Source organism: Megalops cyprinoides, chromosome 12 (assembly GCF_013368585.1).
Source record: "Megalops cyprinoides isolate fMegCyp1 chromosome 12, fMegCyp1.pri, whole genome shotgun sequence".
Lineage (NCBI taxonomy): Eukaryota > Metazoa > Chordata > Actinopteri > Elopiformes > Megalopidae > Megalops > Megalops cyprinoides.
Window position 1 is genome coordinate 17,675,807 of NC_050594.1, and position 24,547 is coordinate 17,700,353.

Genomic DNA, 24,547 nt, shown 5'->3' on the forward strand with positions numbered 1-24,547 from the left:
GATTATTCAGCCATCCAGAGTTATGAAATCCAAATGATATGGAAACCCCGAGAGATTTACAACCACCACGCCATGAAACACAAACACACAAAGTGAGCAAAGGGCAGAGGCGTTAATGTGTCTGAGTCAAAAGGCTAAGTTCTGTAGTGTAGGAGTAATCTCTGTCATAAGCAGCTGTCTGTACATTTAGCTCATGGCAGATTTCAATACACAACAAAAGTCTACCTTGATTTTAGGTTTCTTGTTTGATCCAACAAAGCTGTGCTTTTAATTTCTCCATATATACAGTTATTCCAAATGCACCAGCAAAGCCAAATTGAGCAAACTTGATATTTTTACCCCAATATAATACTCACATGTGGAATCTACAGTACTTTTCTGTTTCACTTCAGTACCATTATGTTCATTGACTGTGACAAAGGTATTTGCCAGTTAAGACTGATTCAAATAAAGTGGACCAGCCATTAATTTTGTACCATTATGAAGCCAGCTCATCTATTCTTAGTGGATGTGCTTGTATTCAATGTACAAGACAGTTGATGACGTATGTATTCACTGAGTAATATTTCATAATGAATACTTATGCCTGGTTCGTAAGTCTACCCTGCAGCTGTAACCTGTAATGCAATGCATTTAAAAGGGGTTTATTATTTATTTTTGCTTATGTTTTCCACCATTGACCTCAACCAGAATGTTGAATGTTGAATGTATGAGATGATTTTATCTGACCTGGATCCCAATGTCATATGTTGCACCACAAAAATAACTATATGTCTGTACAAAGATCTACCAAAGATATACGAAGATGGGAACATGCTAGTCCTCTGTGCACTGGCAAAGTGCTTTCAGGGGAAAACTGTGTGTGGACATTGGGTCTTTCTGTTGTAATTCTTTCTGTACAACACCTGAGACAACAATATGTTTGTATGGTTCTTTTACATGGGAGCAGACTGCCTACAACCCAGCCTGCCTGAATACAGAGAACATTTCAGAACATTGTTTCCCAGTAACTGAGTATGATGGTTTTCACGCCAGCCAAGATCAGTAAATTTTATTTTTCAAATAAATTACTGTATTGGATGGACTAGTCAATTAATTGTACTGAGCCTAGAACTGTAAATGTACTGGAAATAAAATTTTGAAATTTGATTTAAAAAGAGAAAACTGCCCAATATCTGGAGAGGATAAGAATATAAATCAAATCAGAAAAAGATGTACTTTTTAATTATCTGAAACATTCCTCCAATGGTGCATTTCTCCACAGAAATGCTACACCACATAACTGTCATGAATATCAAACTGAAGTTCTGTAGTCAATTAAAAGTGTACTCAAACCCCATTGGCTGAGCTCAGTGAGTACACCAGGACCAGTATGGGAAAACAGTGCTCTACAGACCCCAGCAAATCCAGATTATCTGCGGTGAGTCAGCATGCAGTGTGTCCAGTGATTTAACTACTCAGCCCAACATTAAGGGGAGCACCATACTGCTATTTACCTTATTTATGTTAATGTTTATTCAATTTGTTGCACTTTAGAACATGTTCTCATTTACAGTAATGGCCTGGGTAGATTGCTGAAAGGTCGTAATCAGTAACACAGAAACCGTCTCTGCAATGTATCTTCTCCCTATGTGGGCCTGGGTGGGCCAGAACTCTATGGACAGAGTGGAGTGTTCTCTCTACCCTGGTCTACTTTCACTCTCTAGAAGGAAAGAGTTAAATAGTTCAGATAGTTGTCAATGACTGAGAGAGCAGTTCACAAACAGCTTGTGATGTAATAGCCTGCCTACACCAATACTGTCTGCAAACATGGTTAGGAAGCATTTGGGGGGAATACACAGTGTGTGTCAATCTATTTTCGGGAAGGGAAGAGGTACTGCTGGTATGGGCGGTGTGGAATATCCCCTTCTTATTGGCAGGATGTACTACCCAGGGCTTTTCAAGTCACGAATCACAACCTATTTAACCTCTGCCCTGCAGTGTGCAACTGATTACAATACACCCAGCCTCCTGACCACTAACAACCTTTGCAAACAAAGTGAGCTAAGACATTTATTCACTTTATGGTAATCAATGCATTAATCAATGGCTTTTAAGCACCTTGAAATATGTGGTATGTGTTCCATTCTTCCTGTTCACTGTTGGGATGTAAGAGTATATATGTGTGTGTGTGAGTAGTTCACCTGAACTTCCTGATAAGGGAGGAAAAACTGCTGAAGCTGCTTAGACTTAGTGTGAGGAGAGGCTTGACCTCCCCTACAAACTCATTGTGTGTTAATTGTTAGTTCCTGTTGATCGTTAAAATGTTAAATGTTCAAGGGCCCTCCTTCTTCTATCCAATTCAAGCCTACTGAGATCAGATCATATTTCATCAATTGCATCAAAACCTAATTGTTTGCCTGTTCAATGTAATTTTCTGATGTGCAAGTGAAGCCAGCCATTGTTAATGGGCCACACCTGCCTAATTAAAGGCGCATTAAATATAGGTGTGGCTGTTGCTGGAAGAATATTTTTTTGTGACCAGTTTGTGGTGGCTGTGTCCAGGGCTGGGTTGTTTTGTTTGCATTTTAAAATTAGTTTTTGTTTATAAGTTTGTTTCTTCTGTTTTGTGAGAAAAGTTGGCCAGCTTTTTCATACTTTAATTCAGTAGGAATTGGGTGTGGTGGTTAAGGGCAGGGTTGATAATCCAAGGGTTGCTTTTGATTCCTGGGTGAGCTACTGCTGTACCCTTGGGTACTTACATATCCTTAGGTTCTTCATTAAATATCCAGCTTCATAAGTGGATAACATTTACAATTGTAATGTCTGCTAAACAAATGTGAAATAATTCAAATATTATGTGCACTAGCTGACATGTTTCCAGGAACCACCAGGTGGCAGCATAAAGCAGGGAAAAAGGTAACTACCCCCCCCCCCCCCCCCCCCCCCAGCACTCTTGCAATCAATGGCCTAGTTCAAACATTGCATTACATTATATTTATTTATAGAATGATTTCTAGCACAAGAGAACAGAAGTGTGTCAATCCAAGTTAAATGAGCAACAGATTGAGTCAGCCCAGGTAAACAACCCTCCCAGACCAGTGAGGTTGAGCACAACACCATTCAAGCACTACCATGAGTTAACTTGTGCTTTTCTTGCCTGTCTGAAACTAGACAGGCAAGAAAACTAAGGGAAGTCAAGTACATACACTACTATCTGTGTTACTAGATCACAATATCCATGACGCACATCGATACAAGTGGATACTTTCTACCTCACTACTTCATTAAACATCACAGTTCACCCAGAAGTTAAATCTTTCCAAAACACTTAGTTCTTTATATCCCTCTGTGGTTTGGCAGGTGAAAAATGAATAAATTGTGTGAAAGCTCAAGATGTTTACATGATTGCAATTTTGCCGGACACTTGAAACCATTCTGATATCTAAATATAAGAGCACAACAGTAGAGCGATGAGGCATTCTCTACAATAGGAATTATCAGTAAATATCCAGCTGTATAGATGGATAACATTGTAAAGAACTGTAACCTATGTAAGTCGCTTTGGATAAAAGCGTCTGCTAAATGAATAAATGTATATGCAAAAGTTTTTTCTTTATTTTTGCGAAACTATAATGGTCTTTCGGATGCCATCTTTACGCATTTTGAGACGGATGAGATTATCAAATCAACAATTATAACACTGACGTTGGACGTCACATGTGACCAATTCGCGTGTTGCATGTATGTAATGTGATAACAGGCCTGATTGTCGAATTTGCTGAGCGCTGTACTTCTCGCACAGAAAAATAAACACTGCCATCTTGCGACTAAATTTAATAACTGCAAGTTAGTGGTCATTTTATTTACAGGCGATCCCGATGCGTTTCATTGTGGAAACATCACCGTCTGATGTTGTGTGCAATTTATCTGTCATTGTAATGCATTTACTTACAATATATTCAACTACAACATGTCCACAAGATTTGAAGTTCGCACTTGTGTTTTCTGACTTCCTTTAAAAGATCATAAAGCAATCACAATCTGTCCTAAACCTTGATTATTTATCGTGAAACAGTCAATGGCATCTTCTTCATACAGTGTGGTATGGAAAAAGTGTGGAAAAAGATGTTGCTCAGCTTCAAGGTTGTGTCGACTGAAGTTATAGTTGGCACGGCACCTGAACTTTACGTTGCTTCCCCAAGTCTGTATGTTGTGAACAACATTGCTTTTCTTCTTTTCTGTTAGCAACTCCCGAAAAGATGACTTCTATAAACTGAAACCACTGTGAATCACATTGCATGTAGTAGAATGATTAATGGTTCCCCACACAGTAATATAGTAGTAACAGTCAGTTCAGAGTGAGTTCAAAAACTATTTTGTGAGCAGAATCAGAATATGTATATATATATATGATTATTTTACAAATCAGCTGTACAAACTCTTAGGTGTGCATAACTGTGTGATAATATATTAAAACTTGTGGAGACAAGGAGTTCATGGTGATACATAATTGCTGATTGTCCTAAGGAGGGCAGCATCTGTACTTTCCTCTGCTGCAATTCAGCTTAATTCTCTAGCACATGCAGATCAAACTAAATGTGTTAGAGATCTCTAATGATCTCTAATGGCAATGAATTTGGTGAATAGTTTGAAGCCAAACTGTATGGTGACTGTATGGAAGTGCAAATATAAAGTTATGGAATGGTAGTTTGCCACAATTCATCTTTAATACTACTCAAGGACCTCATGGAAAGTCCTATACACTCCAGAGTTGGAACCTATTCGTGCAAGTTAAATCATTCTAAAGTGAATTCAGGTCATAGCCTCTATACAGGTGCCAGTTATTATTGTAATTACAGGTCTCTTTTACTTTCACACCTCACTTTCTGTCAGAAGAAAAAAAATAATAATTTTGACTAATTTTAATATTTACATGGAAAACAGAATGGAAATTTCTCATGTTTCCTACAATATGAGCAGTGTATGATTGTATGCATGGCACACATACAAAACACGATATCTAGGAGACACAATCACCACAAAAAATCGCTTTTGATCATTTATTACAAAACAAAGCAATAACTAAGCATAACAGACAAAAAAGTCCATGTACAGAACATATTTAAAGGGAAATGATTCCAATGTTTCAAACGATTTCAACAACACACAGCCACTTGGAAAGGAAAGAAATTCAGTTTTGAAGATATCGCATGAACTGCAGCATCACCCTGCAAATCACAGACAAGATACAGATGCTGAATGCACAGCTGCCCTTCACCACTGCCTCCCAGCCCAGCTTAACACACATACCGGGCACATGGTTTCATCAGGTATGACACTCTAAATAACCCGTGTATCCTTCAGAATCATGTGTACAGGAGCACAAGGCTTTCAGTGGGAGCTGGGGTTGATTTATTGTGTGGGTGATCATAACCAAAGGTTTGCATGCAATTGTAGTCCATTATCAACCTATAAAAGAGCAACAGAGCCTACAGGTTAATGAGTAATGGACATTGTCCACAATCTACTACAATACAGAATGCTCCTCATTTATTTAGTTTACTTGTTTTACTTGGCAGTATTGAGTTAGTGAAATGGCACATCATTACTTGGTCACAACTGAGCCTTTAACACTACTTTTCAAATGGCTTCTGATGGCCAAACCTGGAAAGTGCCAGACTACAGCAACCTTAGGATGGTGGCTGAAACCAAAGGGGACCATGCGTGACATGGTGCCGATGGTTTCCTATTCTTTGCACCTTCCAGATAGTACCACCAAAATTAAAAAGGCAATCTGAATCTACTTATACTTCAGGTACGAGGAACACGTTATGGGGTGTTTTGTAAAAGGAAACTGTGCATTCAGCTGAGTACACAGAGAGGAACAGAGGTTCCACTGACAACCTGGATAGACCAGAATGTTCATTGACAGTCCATCACATCACTTTTGAACGAGCAAAATACACTTATCCAAAACACCAGTTTTTTTTAGACTCTTTTTTTATTTAAATTATGAAATAAAACACTGCCATACATATTGCTGTTTTTTGTTTGTTTGTTTTTTTAATAGTTAAAGCATTTGGAAAAAAAGGAAATAGAAGTGAAAAGCTGAAGACTTTTACATCTACAGTTGCAATGGCTTTCCTACATGTTTCTATGGGACTGACAGACTGACAGACAAACATATTGGATGCCCTCCAACAATATCTTTTTTTGGTATTTGTTTCTTTCTCTTGTGATCCTCTTCTCCGCATATTTGGGGGGGGGGGGGGGGCACTGTTCTGAGATCACATCACACATATTGTCTTTATATATTAAGACTGTCACCAGATGCTGAGGCTCCCAGCAAAACTACGCAAGTGATCCTTCAAGACAAGTCAAGACAAGTCAGCAGCAGCAGCAGTTTTCGCAAAAAAGTCAATTTGCTGCATCCAGCACAACAAAGAGCTCAGTCCGTCTCCTACCCCGTGATCTCAGCAGAGGAACCTCTTGTCCCTCTGAGGAATGTTTTAAGTAAACAGTTTGTCTGAATATTGCAATTGGATCCTTTTTCAGTGCTTTATACCCATTACCCCCACCCTCCTAAAAAAGACAAAAACAAATTAAAATCACCCAGTCCAAACCATTTTAAACCCAAACCAGGCTTATATGATACAATACATTGGAGATACGCTCGTGTCTCATTGCCTGGGTTTATACACTTGGGCTCATCCTTAGTCTGTTTTTAAATCCTTCTCATTCCAGCTGTGGCAGGAGTCTCTCCATTCTCCTGTAATTCCAACACACACACGCACATGCACACACACGCACACACACATGCACACACACAAAGTGCATCTGAACCCTTTTGCGGCAGGCAAGGCTGCCACTTGGGGAACTTATGTTAACAGGAGAAGCTCTATGGCTGAGATGCAATTTATATCATCATTTGTAAAACCAAAATGGCCACAATGCCAAAAACTAGAATCTCTTCTTTAAGGGGAGCCTGCCTGAATACCTTGTGGGGTCCACAAATATGCAAAATGCCAAAGAAAAGGACAGAGAATCAACACATTGCTTTCTCATCCAGGTAAACCCAGTGTCTCCAATATTTAAACTTACACTTTTCTTTCTCACACTCTCCTATGAAAGAGCAACACATGAAAATCAATGAACTGGAACATTCAGTTCTGAAATAAAACACTTGCATTATTGTTTTTTAAGCCACATTGTACTTTATAATGCTTAGGTAGGTCAGGGTGTCTATAAAAACAAATACAAAGACAAAATCCCTGACACAGATTTAAGTAGCACAAAGTCCCTCTCCTTTAGTATAAACATTTACAAAGATTTCCCACATCTGCTCCCAGTTCTGTATCAGTTACAGAAAGCAATGTGTTGTGGCTTTAGGCATTTTAAAAAATGATCTGGCTTTTCTCCTTTCAGATATTTAAACCTGGAGGCTATTCCAGTGAACACAGCGTTCACCTTGCAGAAGCCGAGATAAAGAGTCAAGAGAAACGACACCGGCAGAACACAGAACAAAATGATCGGCTTTGAATAAACTCTGGGTTATAAATACAGTTTCGAAGTTCTAAAGAGATAAAAACAACAATAATGTTAACAGATGGTACAAACACATTGCCCCTCCCCTCCCTGGGCTTCCGTGTAGTGTAGTGTCCGTGTGATGCCTGCTTTCCGAGGAGGGGATCAGTTCGTCAGTACATCACCTCCTTCCCTCCACAGGTTCTTCCTGCTGCTTTATCTGGAGGTAACCATTCCAGAACAGTACCTGTGCACAGGATGATAACTGCTTTGTTTTTTGGAGTCAGTTTGGTGGAGACCAAAAAAAAAAGGGGTCCATTTTTCCTTCCTCCTCGGGGATTATTGTAGTCTCCTCCTCTTCCTCAGTGAGGATTCTCACTGCCCAGGTTACCAGTTGAAAAGTGCTCTGGAGCTTGGGAGTAACCACAGTGTTGGGGGAAATACAGGATGATGTTGGATGGTGCAGGCATAAAAAAAATCACACTAAACTGTCAGGAAAATAAAAGCGAGAAACACCTTAGCCCTTGAGGGTTTACTGTTGCGTCAGATTGGGGAATACGGGAGGTCGGGAGCGCGTATCGTTGGCCACACGTCGCAAGAGTCCTGTGTTTATTGAGCCCCCCCCCCTCCATGTTGGGGCCATCAGAAAGTCCCAGGAGTCGGCCTCGCCTTCGGGTCCCTGCCGACGGTGCCGCTCAGAGGGCCAGCAGGGTGGGCGAGTTGAGGGAGTCGGACGACTGGTCCCCGCTGCTGCTGCTGCGGCGGTGGGCCTTGGAGCAGGACTCCGAGGACGGCGAGGGGCTCTCCGGCTCCAGCATGCTGGGGTAGGTGAAGATCAGGCTGGGCGCGCTGGGGGTGGAGGCCGGGGTGGAGGCGGCCACCACGGGGGTGTTGAGGCTGTCCCCGTCGGAGCAGTACATCCCAGCGCCCCCGCCCAGGCAGATGGGCTTGATGACGGAGCGCTGGGGCTTATCCTCATCGTCCTCCAGGGGCTCCTGCTTCACCACCACTGGGTTCAGGGTGTTCAGGCAGTTGCGGGACCCCATGCTCGGGCGCATAGACAGGGAGAGGGGTGCACACTGCTGACCATGCCCGCCCTGATGCCTCTCTTCTGGGGGCAGCTTGCACACAGGGTTGTGAGCCACCAGCATAAACTCCAGCTTGTCTTTCTCTTTCTGCAGGGTCTCAATCTCCTTCTGAAGGTCAGCTTTCTCCTCCTCCAGCTTTTCAGTCTCCTGCAGATGTATAAACACAACCACAGATTAGCTTGAGCGACTCAGCTGTTACAAGGTATTATACTGCCACCTTGTGGCCATAAAAGAAATTCCTCAAAATATACAAATGCTGTAATTCAGAATGGGTCAAAATATTTAGACAAAAATGAGTAATGAGCTTGTGTGCCATTATCACTATTATGCACATGGGTTCCTCCACTGCAACAATGAGCCTGATCTGTTATAACATATGGTACAAAGTGAAAGTTAATGGAATTTTGCAAACTCAATGCTTGATAACTGTATTTTTGTCATTCCAGCATATTGGTACATTACATATCACTGGCCAGCTGTAAAATCCACTGAGGTTCATTCACCTTTGTGTTTGACTTGCACAGCCATTTGTTCCAGTCTTGTTAAAACATTGCCTAGCAGGGATTAAAAGAATTATCTGTCCTCTATTCTGATTGTGCTGTTCTTTTTGTGCCACAAGAGTGAGCTGTATGCTATTGCTTTTATAACATCTCATATTTGAAGTTTTTCGTTGTTCCAGCTAAATACCTGCAATAGCTGTAAACTGGTAAGGTAAACAGGGTAAAGCACCTGTATTATATATGTGGTGAAGCCCTGCGTCCAACCTGAATGTACCAGGAATCATGATTTAATCCCCCTGTGTCACTCTTAAATCAAGTTTGTGCAGCACTTACGGCACACCTTTGTGCAAACATTACTCAGATTGTGATAAAAAAGGAATGCCACACCTCTATGGTGAGTTATGATGCAACACATATTTCCAAGGGCACACCAAGGTCCACGCTTAAGCGTAATGAATAACAGCGAAAGAGACAAAGAATATCCTCAATGGGAAGTTTAAAACTGAGACGGGAGGGGGGGGGGGGGGGGGGTCAGAGATAAGCAGCAGTCTGTCTGAGCAATCTGACCTGAGAGCAGAGGAATGAGGAAGAAGGAAATAAGGGCATAAAACCACAAAGTGGGGGGAAAGGAGGTAGAATGCCCCTCCTTGTTGAACTGTGACAGCTCCTTATTAGGAAGGGAGTGTGTCAGGAGTTTGGGGGGGGTGGAGAGCAGGGGGGGGCGGAAGTAAGTGGGTGGTGGAGCCCTGCGGCTGATCACACAATATCAGCCATTCACCACCGCACCCCCCGCAGCACATTCCTCCCTGGGCTTTGACTGACAGACTGATCGTTACTGTAAGAGAGCTAATTAGTTCAATTAGAGCCTTTGCCGTCTGCCTGGCTGGATGTGACTGCCATTACCAGGAGTACCAGACTACAGTCGACTCTCTATAAACCCATAAAAATGGCACAGTGCTGTTGGAGGCTCCACTAGAACGAGCCTCGGGGTTAAACTGGGCCAGGACTCTGTGATGTTCCTGCGTCTGTGGTCAAATTAAAACAGGGCTGGAAATTCTCAGGGAGCCACTGTGTTCCCTGTGTGTGTAATTGCTTGTATGGATGTGTGTGCTATCATATATGTGATGCCTGGATATCACAAAGCCTCTCTTTTTGACAGAGTTTGCAAGTTGCATGTAGCTGAACTAAACCTCCTGCCACAGCTCTACAGTGGGTGAGGGTAGACCGTGGCGTCCTGAGGACACATGGAACAAAGCCATTGAGGAGCCACTGCTTTTTGAGTATAGTCAGGCGCCAGAAGGGGAACACATTTGGGTAAAACTCACCCCCTGGAGCATCTCTGTCAGCTCTCTCCTGCGATTGCGGCACTTCGCGGCAGCCAGTTTGTTCCTCTCACGCCTGACTCTCCTTTTCTCCTCTTCCTCTGGAGTCAGCTGAGGGCACAGGACACACAGAGAGTGAGAGAGACGTCCTTTCAAACACACATACACATTGTCTAAATGGACTGTTTCCCAATCTGGATAATGTACAGTAAACTAGAGACACTTTGCTATGTTTGGATTTGAGCAGTGTATACTGTAAGTCACGGAGACACAGTAGTTATACATCTGGTAGTTTCCTCTAGGACTGCTTGCATAATGCACCAAGCATGCCACTGCACACTTCAGACAGCTGAGCAGGACATACATGAGCAGGCTTGATGAGATCCTGCTTTCGTATGGTAAAGCTTCGATTCAACTGGATCAAAAACTAGCCTGATACAGCCTTTAACTCATTCGTGAATAATGCAAAATTCCATATTTACTTTTTTGGCTTTTAAGGGACAGGTTTAAATATGACTCCCTTAGTCTGAATTGAAACTACACAACCATAAAATAAACAAGGGGGGAGCTCTGAGTTCATGCTTTGAGGAGGAGCCAGCTCATTCAATTTTGCCACGGGTTCGGTTATGGGGGAGGGCTAAAGTCTAGATTCATTTCAATGTCTCCGGTCTAGTGTCTGACTCCCCCCTGATTGACAGCTGTCATTCATGGTGCTCACCTGCTCATCTCTCTTGCGCCGCCCGCGGGTATCTCCGATGGAGCGGATGACTCCCGGCCGGGCCAGGGCAGTGTGGCCCAGGAGCCCAGGCCCGCTGGAGACCGGCAGGCCGTAGGGGTGTGAGCGGGAGTAGGGGTTAGACATGGAGGTGATGACCGTGGGCTGGACCATCCACTGCAGGTCCTGACTGGTGGTGATGGCATTGATAGTGGGGATGAAGGCACTACTGGAGCCGGGCATGTCGACTCTATACTTCTGCAGGAGACAGAGGGAGCGAGAGAGAGCAAGAAGGAGAGAAGTAGAAGGAGAGGGATGGGGAGAGAGAGGAGAGTGACACGGTCAGTTCCTTGCCCCCTGTGCCATTAATTCTTTATCACATACAACATACATTTTACCACAAGAGAACAGAACTCAGAGTGTCTGTCAGTCTGTGGCCCTGACATGCACCTCATGTCCTCACAAGTCACAACCCTATGAATCACCTCAGTCCAGGTTTGCATGCTAGCCCCAGGGTGGTACCATGACGCGTTCATCATGAATCACGGGAAAGCCCACCCTCACCCACATTCATCACACCTCTCGCCACTTTGATGTAATGGGACAGTCAAGCATAGAGTACTGTGTGGAAGGACATGCCTCTTTGGAAAATGCTGTCCCTGATACAGCCACCAGACTGAGCCTCACTTAAAAAAATTCCAGTAACCTATAAATCCAGGTGCAACAGTCACAGTTAAGGGTTTGAACACCTTCCACGGAAAGTTACAGAAACACGGCCACTCAGAAACTTTTAGTTCTTTGGTCCTATTGCTCCTGCCTCGTCAGTTGTTGTAGTTTCTAATGTTTATTCACTGGTTGAGCACAACTCTCTACCCTTTCCTGGCACTAACGAATTGCCAGAGCAGCTGGTTCAGTTCACTTGCCCGCACCTTGGCCATGTCACAGCATGTCTAGTGTCTATAGCAAATATATAGCTACATATATATATATAATATTTTATAATTATCCATAGTAATCATCATCTTCTTCAGGAAAAAGTTCGTATGACCTCGTTCTTGTTTATTCACACATTTCACACCGTACCTACACATTGCCTTCATATATTGAGTAATATATCGACATTTACTGCCAACAGAGTGTTTCTTTAATGTGTTTTGTTGCGGAATATGTACCATCACTGATCGTTTGACATATTTCAGATGTGTGGCTATTATATATTTCGTAGGCCTACCACATTTAAATATGTGTAAATGGTAGGCAAACGCATGCGCTGATTCAAGTTGAGGTATGCAACAGACGCTTAAATGGTCAGTTCCAGTAAAGAGGGAAGTGGTAATATATTTAGCGATGAAAGCAGGGACCCCGGCCAACACATTCCGGGCGCCAAGCTTAGGCAGCAATGAAAACTCAATGGTATGCGTGTAGTTGTTCTGGAGAGATACGACGGGAAGTTGATCTAAGCGGGTTTACGGTAAACTGGGGATATCACCAATAACACGAAACAGGCGGATCACAGGACCGTGTGCGATAAGGTCTATCAACACTATCAACTTATTATGCAATTTTACTTTTTAGCGCTGATATAATTGAGCAATTATTACTGTTGGTTGATAATACGATACCCAGACTGAGCCCATGCTCTAGTTTAAATGCTGCTGGCGGTAGTTGGCAATGTTTGTTACTGATTCACCGTACTGCTTTTCAGTTTTGAAGCTCTAACCCAAGACCTAAAGGTAGAATACAAAACACTGCATATCTCATTTTCATGATCATTACGAAAGCGCAACTGTTTGCCTTTTTCAGAAGCCTGACGTTAGCACAGTTGTTGTGCAATGCAATTTTCTTCCGTCCTTCGATAACCAGGTCCACAGACACAGGCGCTGTTCTCCGCTGGAGAATCAAAATCCGAGAATTGTGTATCGTGTGTCTCACGTCAAAGCAAGAGGACAAGGGAGTGCGCACTCGCACGTAGTTGGAAAAAAGTGTCCACGCAGGCTGGTCTGTTTCCTGGTAGTTACCCCCGCATTTGGGGGCTTGGCCACCTATCCCAGTAGAAACGAATGCCTCCGCTCTTTAGCAAACATAACGTCTCTGTCTCCAAAAAAGGCGTCCTTGCAAAACTAACCCATGATGCAAACTTCCAGTAATTCTCTGACGCCTCCATAAACACTTCCAAATGACCAAGTAGCTTGCGTTGTTAAGGAGATTGACGAGGGAGACATGAATGAAATCCAGACAAAAATACATTTTAGATTAATTTACGGCTATGCGTGGACTCAAGAACAGCGATGTGACAGAAAAGACCATGTAATTGCCAAGCAGCATCAAGACGCGTTCTATAGATCGACCGATCAAACTATAAATAATTTTCTAACTAATACATATTGCAAAGTGAAAAAATAGTCATGCAGAAATGTGATTAAATGTATACTGAGACACAAACAGACTAAACAGTTCTTGCCCAAAGAATACACTTAAACCTGCACGCTTCAAAACATCTGGAGCACATTTGGAGCCAAGCTTTAAAAAGAGCCTTGGTTCATTAAAAAGGTTCATTAAATAAATGTTTAAAGGGTACATTTAAACATGTGCATTTCTTACACTGCCACCTCATTCACACAATTGTGATGCTGGAGCAGAGAGTGGGCATAATTACTGCTGAACACATAGAGATATTTCTTAGCTGGCCACTGAAAATATTGCTTCAGACACAATACCATGGCAGTCTGTATCTGGTACTGCAGAGAATGGGCATAACACCCATGCCTGAATGAACTTGATGGAAAAGTGGAAAAAATGGCCTCTTATTCCAAAAATAAGAGTCCCGTTACTCTACAGATGGAATGCTCCAAAGCTTTCTCTAAAGACCCATCCTATTGCATTCGGCGAGCTTCAAAATGTTAAAAATATTGCAGTATGTTGAGTCACTTTATCACTGTATGCAAGACCATATGCCTTGTGGGTGACTTGGTGTCTCTTCACAGTCGTGTGTAAAGCCATTTTCTCCATATTTCTTGTCAAATAGAGTCTGGAGCCCTTTAGCCTGACAGTGAGTGTGGCTTGTGCCGAGTGGCAGCTTCTTGGAGTTGACATGCTGGCAGGCTGAGCAGATAGGAGATGAGATTAAAATACCAGTCTCAGGAACAACCTGCTGATTATGTACCAGCGAACTGAAGTTCTTTGTTTTTCCAGGTCCCTGGGCTGAGGAATATCTAAGGACTTGAACATCAACCTATGAAAAATATTATTTCATGATGAATGTTTTTCAGCAGCATTAACTAATAATGTGAGCACTGATAACCAATGAGTGACTAATAATGTGAGTGTTGGCAATTGTTTCTATGAATATGAAGATCGAGTATGTACAAACAAAGACATTTATCATAAAATTGTGATTGCCAGACCTTCTTCAAAAATTATCTCAAATAGAAACAATTACCAAAGAATGGAGGAGAGATATAAGAAAAAAAGTAGGTAAGTTGTAGGTACAGTAGTGGAACATCTGGAGGAAATTCCACACCAGAACATTCAAATAAACCTGAGGGGAGCTGGTAGAGGCGCATCAGAAGCATGTTTTTATTCTCCGTTCCCTAATCACGCCAACCTCTGTCAATATCTGAGTCAGCAGTGCCCATGTGACCCCCAGACTTTGATGAGGCTGGGTCCATGCCACCCTGTGGGACAGGTTTAGCGTGTATACGTAATGAAGTGTCCTGCACAGCTTACTCAAGTAAGTTAAAGCGATACGTCTGAGTTATTAAGACGTGCTGTTGTAGGACTTGAATTCTCTGCACAGTTATCAAACCACAACTTCCATCTTTAGAAGTGCCATATCACACTGAGGTCCATGGCTCCTTGTTTTCCCATTTGCCTCACAGAGGGTGCATTGTAGTCTGTAGTCAGGGGTAATGTGTACTTCTCAGGTATGGTTCCATTTCAGATGAAGCAACCCATCAGGGTAAAGGAAGGTAGGGGTGGGGGAAGAGACACAGAGGGCCCTATTTGTGTTGATTAAATTACAGACAGATAAATGCAGCACTCCCTGTCTAGGGAGTGTAAAAGGAGTCTTCTTTAAGAATTAAAAATAAAAGAACAGGTCCAGACTATTGCTTCTTTGTGTTAATGTGTTAGCCTTAATTTTCTCCTCTGAACATTCAGAGTGCCATTTATGCAACTGATGACCGGGGACTCAAAGCATATGAGCTCTGTGGCATTTAACCCTTTGGGAGCCCCCTCTTTGAAGGCCTCTACAGATTGTGCAACTATAAGCCTCACTCACATCTTATGGTGTTGAGGCAGAGGCACATAGGAGCACAAGGAGTACCCCCTTACTTTACAAAGAACACAATTTCAGTGTCATTTGTAAAGGTATTTTATTAAATGTTAATACGGAGGAGAGGTGTGTGACGGCTGTCTGTCATTTTCAGTGAGTTCCGTTGTCATAAATGCCCCAACCACTAGGTGTCTCTTTACAGCTTTAATGTGAGATTCAGATCTCTGACGGTAGATCGACTGAAACCACTACCAATGCAATGGCTTTTCAATCTTTTGCAAAAGGTCGTGTAACTATTCGTTTGGGATTTTGAAAAGGAACCCAGGTAGATTTTCACGAGAGTTTTTTGACGCGGAAAGTCCCTCCAGCGTGGAGGCTTCCTTGTTTTGTACCATTCTTTTGAATACTCTGCTGTTTAAGATAAAAAGAGGAACACAAGAGGCCGTTGTCCGTTCGTCACAAAGGTCTATCAGTGGACTCTCATACTGACAATCTACAAGCTACCTACCAAAAGTATAGCCGCAGTATGACTGTGCCTCTGGTGTTCGATTTTTACTTTCGGTCTGGTGGGGAGCCTCATTAAAGGAGAAACAAGTGTGATCTGGAATGCGCAGGGAATTTTGCATTGATGTTCTACACAAGTGGAGCATAAAAAAACTTCATTGCTTCTTACCGGAATTCTTCACACATTAATTACACAGCTGTAAAGAGGCATCGGCCATGTTACAGACGAAAGGCGTTATATTATATTAAACTACGAACTGGGAAAAGCTATAATTGGCCAAGAACGTTGTCACTTTCCTTTCGAGAAAAAATGTGGCGTAATGTATTATTCATGGCTTTTCAGTTGAGAATCAATATTTCAACTGTGCACGTGGGTATGTGACTACAGACCCTGTCGGTACCCCAGAACAGGAACATGAGTGCTGAAATATTACATAGATGCATGCCTATAACTAGCTTGCACCGACAAAAATTGATAGTAGTGGGCGTTCAATGTAGCGTAGAGATATGTTTAAGGTATCTACCGGGTATTAATTGCGTAAATGAATACTGGTTTGCTGATGCAAGGTTGACTCGACTTTACGCATTTCACCCACGCATTCGCGCAACGAGGTCTTGGCAACGCACTCGTCCCCACTGTTCTATTTTATTTGTACTGGACAACTCGCGAAGCTTATGCCAACAGAGCAAACGCGTACTCTTCCACTACGTGTCGGAGAGCCCATAAATTGCGCAGTTAACATCTTTTATGTAGAATGAAAATGCATTATCCGACTATATCCACAGTGAGTCGGGTTGTTGTAAAATACTTCTTTAAATCTTAGGTGCAAGGTTTCATGATTTAAGATCACCTCCACAGTGATGACTCCTCTGTCCCTATGGTTACTTTTAACTCATCACTATCGGTAGTCCACGTCGAGAAGACCAGCTTCCAACCACTGTCTACGAGCAAGGTCAAGAATTCTGCACCACCATATGCTTTCGTTGGTTTTCACCTTCATTGTATGTAGTGCCTTGTTATGCGTATTTCCCCATCTCAACGAGTACGTTTACAACACAGTGCCGAACTCAATAACCTTACGTGACAGTTGCCATGCACTTTGCCATATTGAAAGGGTTTTTATGTTTTTTATGTTATAGTGCCCAGTAAAGTAAGTATTGCCATATAGGCTCTATTTCAAATATTATCCAATTCTCGATTTTATATCAGGTTGGGCATAAACTAATGTAATATGTGATTACGGTTTTGTGAAAGTATGAACTTTCTGTTAAATGCTAATCTTAAATGATGCCATTAACATAGTAAGCAAGTATATTACAATTCCGAATATTTTTTAAAAATCCAGTGGATTTAAGGCAATGTGTTAAATTTAGAGAGCAATTTAAACTGAGAGTGCTTCGGTGTCTTGTGTAACGCAGTGACAAAGAAGAAATAGAAACTATGTCGGTTTCATTTTACCGGACGGGATTCCCTGCAACGTTACCTGGTAGCTTGAGGTAGAGATCGGGCTGCCGATAGTGCTGCTGCCGCTTGTGAAAGACTCTGGCTGGGCCGGGGAAGCGCTGCTGCCGCGGGAGGACGTGTCGTAGTTCCCGGAGTAGTCCTGGTACATCATCCAGGAAAGAGGGAGATTTCAGTTGAGGATGTGAACTCCGATGATGCTCAGAATGTCTCCGTGCAAAGATCAGCACTTCGGAGTAAACTGACAGTGGAATCCCTCTAGGTTAGTTGAGAGTAATAAGTGTTAATTCAAAACGAAATCCAAAAAGAAAGTATATAAAATATATGAAATCCTGCTTCTTCCAGCTGAAATAAGACCAAAACCAATACTGAGAAAAACAAGCATAAAGGCTTTCCACATACGTTATCGGCTCTGGTCTTTATGTCCGTTCATACGATTAACTAATGACATGTGTATAGAAAAAAATGACAAATGAAAGATTGTCTTCTCAGAATCGTCTCTTTTTGTCGTATTATTGAAACCGCAGTTCTCTGGAGTGCTATTAGTGCAAACTTGAAAATCAGAACAAAGTCACCGAGTCACCTACTTTCCGCAGCCAAATCCACGGTTCGCTCCGAACAGCGCTGTGTTGCCGATTTGTGAGTGAGTCACAGAAGCTAACGTTTTGTTCTCTACTTTAAAGAGGCGCTTTGTTGCGACACACTTTTTTCGGATTGTCTCTGTCCCTCTGGAACAGTTCTAGCTTTTTCCTCTTCTCAAATTTTGCCGACCGCTTGTTGGGATGACTCACTTCTATGGCACTATACTGAATTGCAACTCTTCTTATCAATGCCATGTTAACTTTCTACGTCACCGTCTTAAACACCCCCATATGGGGGAGTGTGAATATCATTAAACTCTTGGGTTTCCATGTCACGCACTAAATAACACATTTGCTGCCTTTCCATTTATATACATCATATTTTACATAATATTTAGTATTTTATCTCTGAAATATCGCAATTTATGAGTGTATAATATAATTAATATATGTCAACACCCCTACTCTGAAATGTCTAGCTCACTTGGTCTGGTCCATTGACGCATGTTGCCAAAAATGGGCAGTTGCGTCAGAGAACACGCGTGTGGGTTTCCTAGGTAAAGGAACGTCAGAGAATGGAGGGATTCCCTCCCCACCCCCTGCACATAATTTCACTACGAGGGCATTGGGGGTCTTACCGCTGCTATAGCTATTCTTCCATGTAGACAGGACAGTTGAACTTAGAAAACAGTCTTAAGACGATCAATTGTAACCTTATATATGACATCGAAACGTTGTTGCAATCTATCAATGCTGTACTTTCTAAAATAAAAAGCACCTCCAGTGTCCACTCAGTACTGAGTGCTCATTAACATGAGCCAATTTTTTTAAAACGTAAACGTCGTCGTTTTATTTTTATTGAATATTTTTTTTTGTTTTCAGGTCTCTCCAAATTTATCCATGCATTTTATAGTTGCGAGTTTGTGTGTGCACATGTTTTCTCTAGCTCAACGCATAATTTGCATGAAGTCTTATTTCGACTGCTGCCTAATCTTAGAGAGAGAGAGGGAGAGGAGATTATTCTTCTTTGAAGTTTTCCGGAGCTTTAGGATTTTAATTCCTGTCCATATCTGTAGCCCGAGGAACAGATAGATGTCGCCAGCAGTACGGAGAGATTATCAGGAAAGAACTTCCACTTTGGCAATCCTCGACCATTTCAACAGCTCGCTAGATACAGAACTACTGTTACCCCCTCCTCCCTCGCACGAGCTGTGCTGTGATAGTTGCAATGAAACTCGAGACCCTGGACCAGTTTAGTTTATCAGAAAAGCACGGAATGCAAACCCTCATTTGTCACGGACGTTACCAGCGCAATTGTGAACATACACAAAACCACTTTACTAAACCAAGATTTTTCATTTTTTTAGTAGGTTTTTCAGATATGACGTATTTGAAGTACTTACTCTGAATTTAAGTTCAATAGGAAATCACACGTGGAGGGCATAAATACACAGAGTAAGCCATTTTCTGCAATGTCCCCCATTGCAGGGTCATTTCATAGATCACAGTGCTATAACAGTTGTTTAAGGAAACAAAGCACATGTGTACATTATTTTACGGTCGTGACTGTTATTACATAAGTATCCTACAATGGCAAAAACCATAGTGGTTCTAGTCACCAAAAGAACTGACTACTACAGTTACCTACACAATTCAGCCTCTCAAAAGACTGGAGTGTGAAATATAGGTTAATTAAGACACCGTTTGATGAATAATATAAGTACCAGTGTAGGCAAAAAGCCCAGATTTTGACATATTGTAGATAATAAACGCCGTATTAACTACAATCCAATCTTCTATGCTTCCTATTTTAAGCTTAAATACCAGAACTGGCAAATTACATACACTAAGACTGTTTGTTTCGCTTACCTTTGCCAAAACTGCGCTTGCAACGGATCAGCATTTGACCAAGGGCTAAGTCGCATTAAGTGTGGGGGTTATATTAAATTTATACTTTGATTGTGCACTTCGAATTAATTTATTTTGCCGCCATGTCATTGTTATGTTACGGGGATAGCACCTTCACAGAAATGTATGTCTTAAAAACTGTCTTAAAAGTCAAGTTTTAGGCAAACAGCATGTGTCCATGGATTTACCTAGCATTTATCATAAGATACTTAAAAATAACAAAGTAACAAAACAATTTGCCAAAAAATGTTTTGGACAAATGTATTCAATGGTTCCTCAGGTTAAGGTCCCACTATTTCCTTGAATTACAAGTCACCTGCTTTGTTCTTCTGTTTTCCTTTCTTATAAATAGTCATCCATCAGATTTTCCAGTGTGGTTTTTAAAATTCTCCACAGCGACAAGTTATCAGTCAGAACAAGGAGGTTGATACTGTAGGAGACTTTGTGGAAACTCAACCCCGTTTTAGTATTTTGAGTGCGATGACATAAAAGGGGTTGGGGTGGCGGTACTCCATTGCTTACTTGAAGGGGAGATGAGGGGCGAAAACGGAAACCACCAGTCATGACCAGCATACTGGATGGAGCCAGGTGTCGAGTTTTAACGTCATGGACATTTTTTTTCTTTTTTGCGGCGTGCAGGTCAACGTCCCGACAACAACCTTCATGTCTGTGAATTTTGTGCTTTGAAAGGACATAAATCTAGGTCATATGTGATGTAGTGGTTTGTGTACTGGACGCAGTCCCTTCAGACACAGATTTAAGGATGTATATGATGGAAAATGATCACATTCCTTCTTGCCCTAGATAATGGTATCATTTAGGTTAAATAATATAATCTAACGTAACCGAGGAATATAAAAAACATTAACGGTAGCAAACGAATACTAGTGAGTAAAATAACTATATCCTGAGTCCAGACTAGACCAACCAATGGATTATTTAAAGCAACGAATGAAGGACGCGAAAACAGTTCCTCTTCGAGAAAGTGGGCATTACCATCCGTGTAGGTAACGCTACCTGCTTCTAGCGTTTTTTTTTTTTTTTTTGGTGAAAAAACATCCATCACTGTATGTTAATAATTTATTCACATCACCAATTCACAGTGAATTACATCATCTGATTTCCAAACGTGAATGTTTAGGCTACATTTATCAAAACTATTATTACAGCAAGGCTAACGTGCCTTTCAATTTCATATCTATAAAGTAAGTGCTCTCAATTATTTTTGTCACAGTTAATGGAGAATCAGTAACTGCTTCAACAACATAATAATTGTTTGGTCAATTACTTTAATAATAGTGGCAACATGAAAAATTGCTACATATTCTTTTCTGCAGTGCGACAAATAGTAAACCAGTAGGTTAGGCAATAATGTGACGACAGAGAGATTGTCGGGAAATTGTGCTTGGAATACATAGTGTACACACAGGGCATTCTGGGGGAAAACGTTGTCCCTTAAGGGAATTAAGAGCAATGAATCCAACCGGACTCTATTGTAAATTTCCGGGCGACATGTTTCACAGGATGCACCAGGCTTCTGTCAAGTTCCAGGTTTAGCCCAGACGGGTCGTACGTTCATTTCCAAGAATGTTAGGAATGTGGGGTATGGTAGCAATGCAAAATGTTTGCCTTCAGTGAGAGGTGACCTCCAGTACAGAGATAATGGAATTTAAAAAAAAAACACCCGAACATCTGAGACTGCACCGCGCGTGGTCATGTTAAGTTCTCCCACCGTAAAGGATATTTTAACATCCCAAATGCCAAGAGTACGTAAACTCGGGTCTACACACGGTTCTGTGCACGCACAAGCCCTTCATGTCACGCAAATAGTCAGTGATGAGTTCATGATCTCATTGTCACAATGCATTTCATTTTAGCTCACCTGGGGGAAATTTCTAAACTCATGCAGAACAGTCAGAGTGAGAACACAGAGGGTGCTCTTTCAACCCAATGTTGTAAGCAGAACATGACATTATTTCAGTTTCACCAAAAATGATGGTCACGCCGAATAAAAACACGACAATAATACAATAATAATAATACGTATTGCATATTGCTATTATCACCATTACTTTTTACATTTGTAACCACAATAATAATTTTTGCTGTTATAGTCTAGATCAGCGTTTCCCAACCCTGCTCCTGAAGGCACACCGTCCTGCATATCTTCTATCTATCCCTGCTCTACCTACCTGACTGAACTCATCAGTGGCACTTTTGATTAGCTGAACACACCTGATTTAGTCAAGCAGGAAGAATACATAGAAGATATGCAGGACAGTGTGCCTCCAGGAGCAGGGTTGGGAAACACGGGTCTAGATAACTAGCTGTTATGTTATGTACTGCTGGCCACTTAATGGCACAGTGGACTGCACGACTTTGAGTGCCTGACTCTTCTATTCCTCGTTGAGCGGGAGCTTCATACTGCGACGCGGCTAGCCCTGTGCATATCACTGCACGGGTGCTGACCAGGATCGGATTAGCATCATGATTGAGACTGTGAGGGGGGAGAGGAGAGCTCGGGAGTCACTGAGGGCGGAGACTGACGCGGGTTCCTCGCTGACTCGAACGTCACTGCGGCGTCTGGCGGAGTTATGATCTCCCTTTAAGTAAGAAAACAGAATTAGCGCAGGATGTCAGGCGAATCAGCGTCGGGATGGACGTTATTACTGTTATCGATCGCCCCCTAAAATAGCGTAGTGGAAAAGTAGATACCTGTGCTAATCGGACATTACCGGTGTTCATCAGTACAGATACGCAAAGGGGGTTATATTCATTGACAAATAGGCTTGTACGGACGTGAATGGCCCATACGCGCGAACACTAAGTGTTTTGATCTGTAAGTATTGTTCTGGAACCACAGATCATGGTCATCTTAGGTACAGACAGTACAGCAGTGACGCACAATTCATTATTATGCCCTTCCCATATCCCTCCAGTACGGGTCCTGAATGGCAGTGGGTCATAACCAGATTCAGGTCAAGAGGTGAGATAGGGGTCAAACAGAAATTTTGAAATATCAGTTTTTATTTGTGTTCATTTGTGTTATGCTGGCTGATTTGTCAAGCCATAGGGAATAACGTATACCCCAAATATGCTTAAGTTTTGTGTCATGCCTGGAATCACTTACCTGTCAACATGTTTCTCTCCAACTCTGCTAAAATCATAACACAAAATAACATAAGGGAGATTAGTTATGTTAAAACACTGACCATTGACTCTTTGATTGAAATCAGGTCACAGTGTCCAATATTGCTACTGATGGTGGAAAATGTCAATTAAGGGATATGGTAGAACCAAAAAGCCTTTTTGTCCCTAGAACGAGTACACTTGAACTGCACAGCAGTGTAATCAGCAATCACAGGAAATAACAAGAAAGATTGTGCATATGTGGTTTAAGATGCCCAGAAACACTTGTCTGGAAGCACTCCGGTTATGCCATGTCTAGCCCTCTTTGCATCATGAGGCCTGATGAGGAAGACAAGTTCATCTCTGCCTTGCTAAGTGCCTCAATCAGTGGCAACAAGGTCCCTTTTTCAGAATCTTTTGTGTTACTGCAGGTGACTGAAGCCGTAGAGGCCTGGGGGAAGGGTGGAGACTTTAACTACAAGTGCACTGAACCTTTTCCAGGTACAACTGCACAGTCATACACTGATTACGGCAAGAGCAGACAGAGTGCTCTGTGAATAAGTGCAAGGCATTTCTGGTTTGCTTTCAGAGCAGAGAACAGGAATTCCGTACTGATGGACAGCAAAGATGTTCAGTCAGGCTCAGAATTAATGTTGGCTGACTGGTGGCAGGAGGGAGATGGGTGCTTTTTCCCACCATGCCCTGCTGTGTGGGCTATACCAGGTGCATCAGTGCTGAAAGCTCACTAGTGGAAGGTTTAACACAAATGCAGCGAAGTGAGCCACCATTGGAAGTTATGGGAAACCTTCTCCTAGAGATCAGAGCAAAGCTAACGGCAGACATAGAATTGATGCTCACACTTTGCATAAAGCGAGCAGTGAGCAAGTAAATACAAATGATTACATAAGCACTGTTTATCTGCAAGCATGTCTCACTTTTCTGTACATACTTGTACAACTGCATACAAAATTAGAATTTGTTTTGGGGTTAAGATAAAGGTGAGGTTAAAGTGGAAAAAGCTAAAGGGTTACCATAGTGTTATTTCAACATTTCAATGGCATTGCATCAATCAGGTACTTTTAAATATTAGTATGGGAGTAAAGGATCAGAAAATTATTTTCCCATCTTTGATTACAGAAAAAGAAAATGATTTCCCCTATCAATGTATAACAATGTACATCATGATATCATTATATATAATGATAATCTTGTGATATTTATACTTGGACTGAGGTGACTGAAGCTGTAGTATTGTTAACAAGGATTTTCTAGTTATGTGACTAATACTGGAGCCTGAACAAGCACAAATTTTCCCTCAACAGGGATGTTTTTATAGCAGGACAGCGACATCACGGCACCATCAGCCAAACTCTGTCCTTACTCTAATCACCATCAGTCTGCATGCAAGTAAAGATGCCTTCAGCTTCTGGGGAAAATCAATAATGAGCTGAACACCTGTTTGTTTAAGGAGGTACTTCTCATAAGAAAAAAGATATTGAGGAATAGAAGTCATTTTGTGATGCAAGAAATAGTTTCATGGTTCGCTGTGCAGAAATGAG

At 41.9% G+C, this 24,547-nt stretch overlaps 1 protein-coding gene across 2 annotated transcripts; it reads right to left on the minus strand.

Annotated features, from left to right (window-relative positions):
* Positions 1–7,496: 7,496 nt before the first annotated feature.
* On the minus strand, positions 7,497–18,176 carry fosl2 (FOS like 2, AP-1 transcription factor subunit). Of its 2 annotated transcripts, none has more exons than XM_036541861.1 (5): positions 17,958–18,176; positions 17,393–17,628; positions 11,135–11,389; positions 10,420–10,527; positions 7,497–8,741 (listed from the first exon to the last, which is right to left on the minus strand). In XM_036541861.1, the coding sequence occupies exons 2-5, from the start codon at positions 17,522–17,524 to the stop codon at positions 8,202–8,204; spliced, it is 1,035 nt and encodes a 344-aa protein (XP_036397754.1). In that variant the 5' UTR covers positions 17,525–17,628; positions 17,958–18,176; the 3' UTR covers positions 7,497–8,201. The 2 variants fall into 2 exon arrangements, with proteins under 2 accessions (XP_036397754.1, XP_036397755.1); XM_036541862.1 differs by having other exon boundaries at positions 17,393–17,512; positions 17,958–18,047.
* Positions 18,177–24,547: the final 6,371 nt, after the last annotated feature.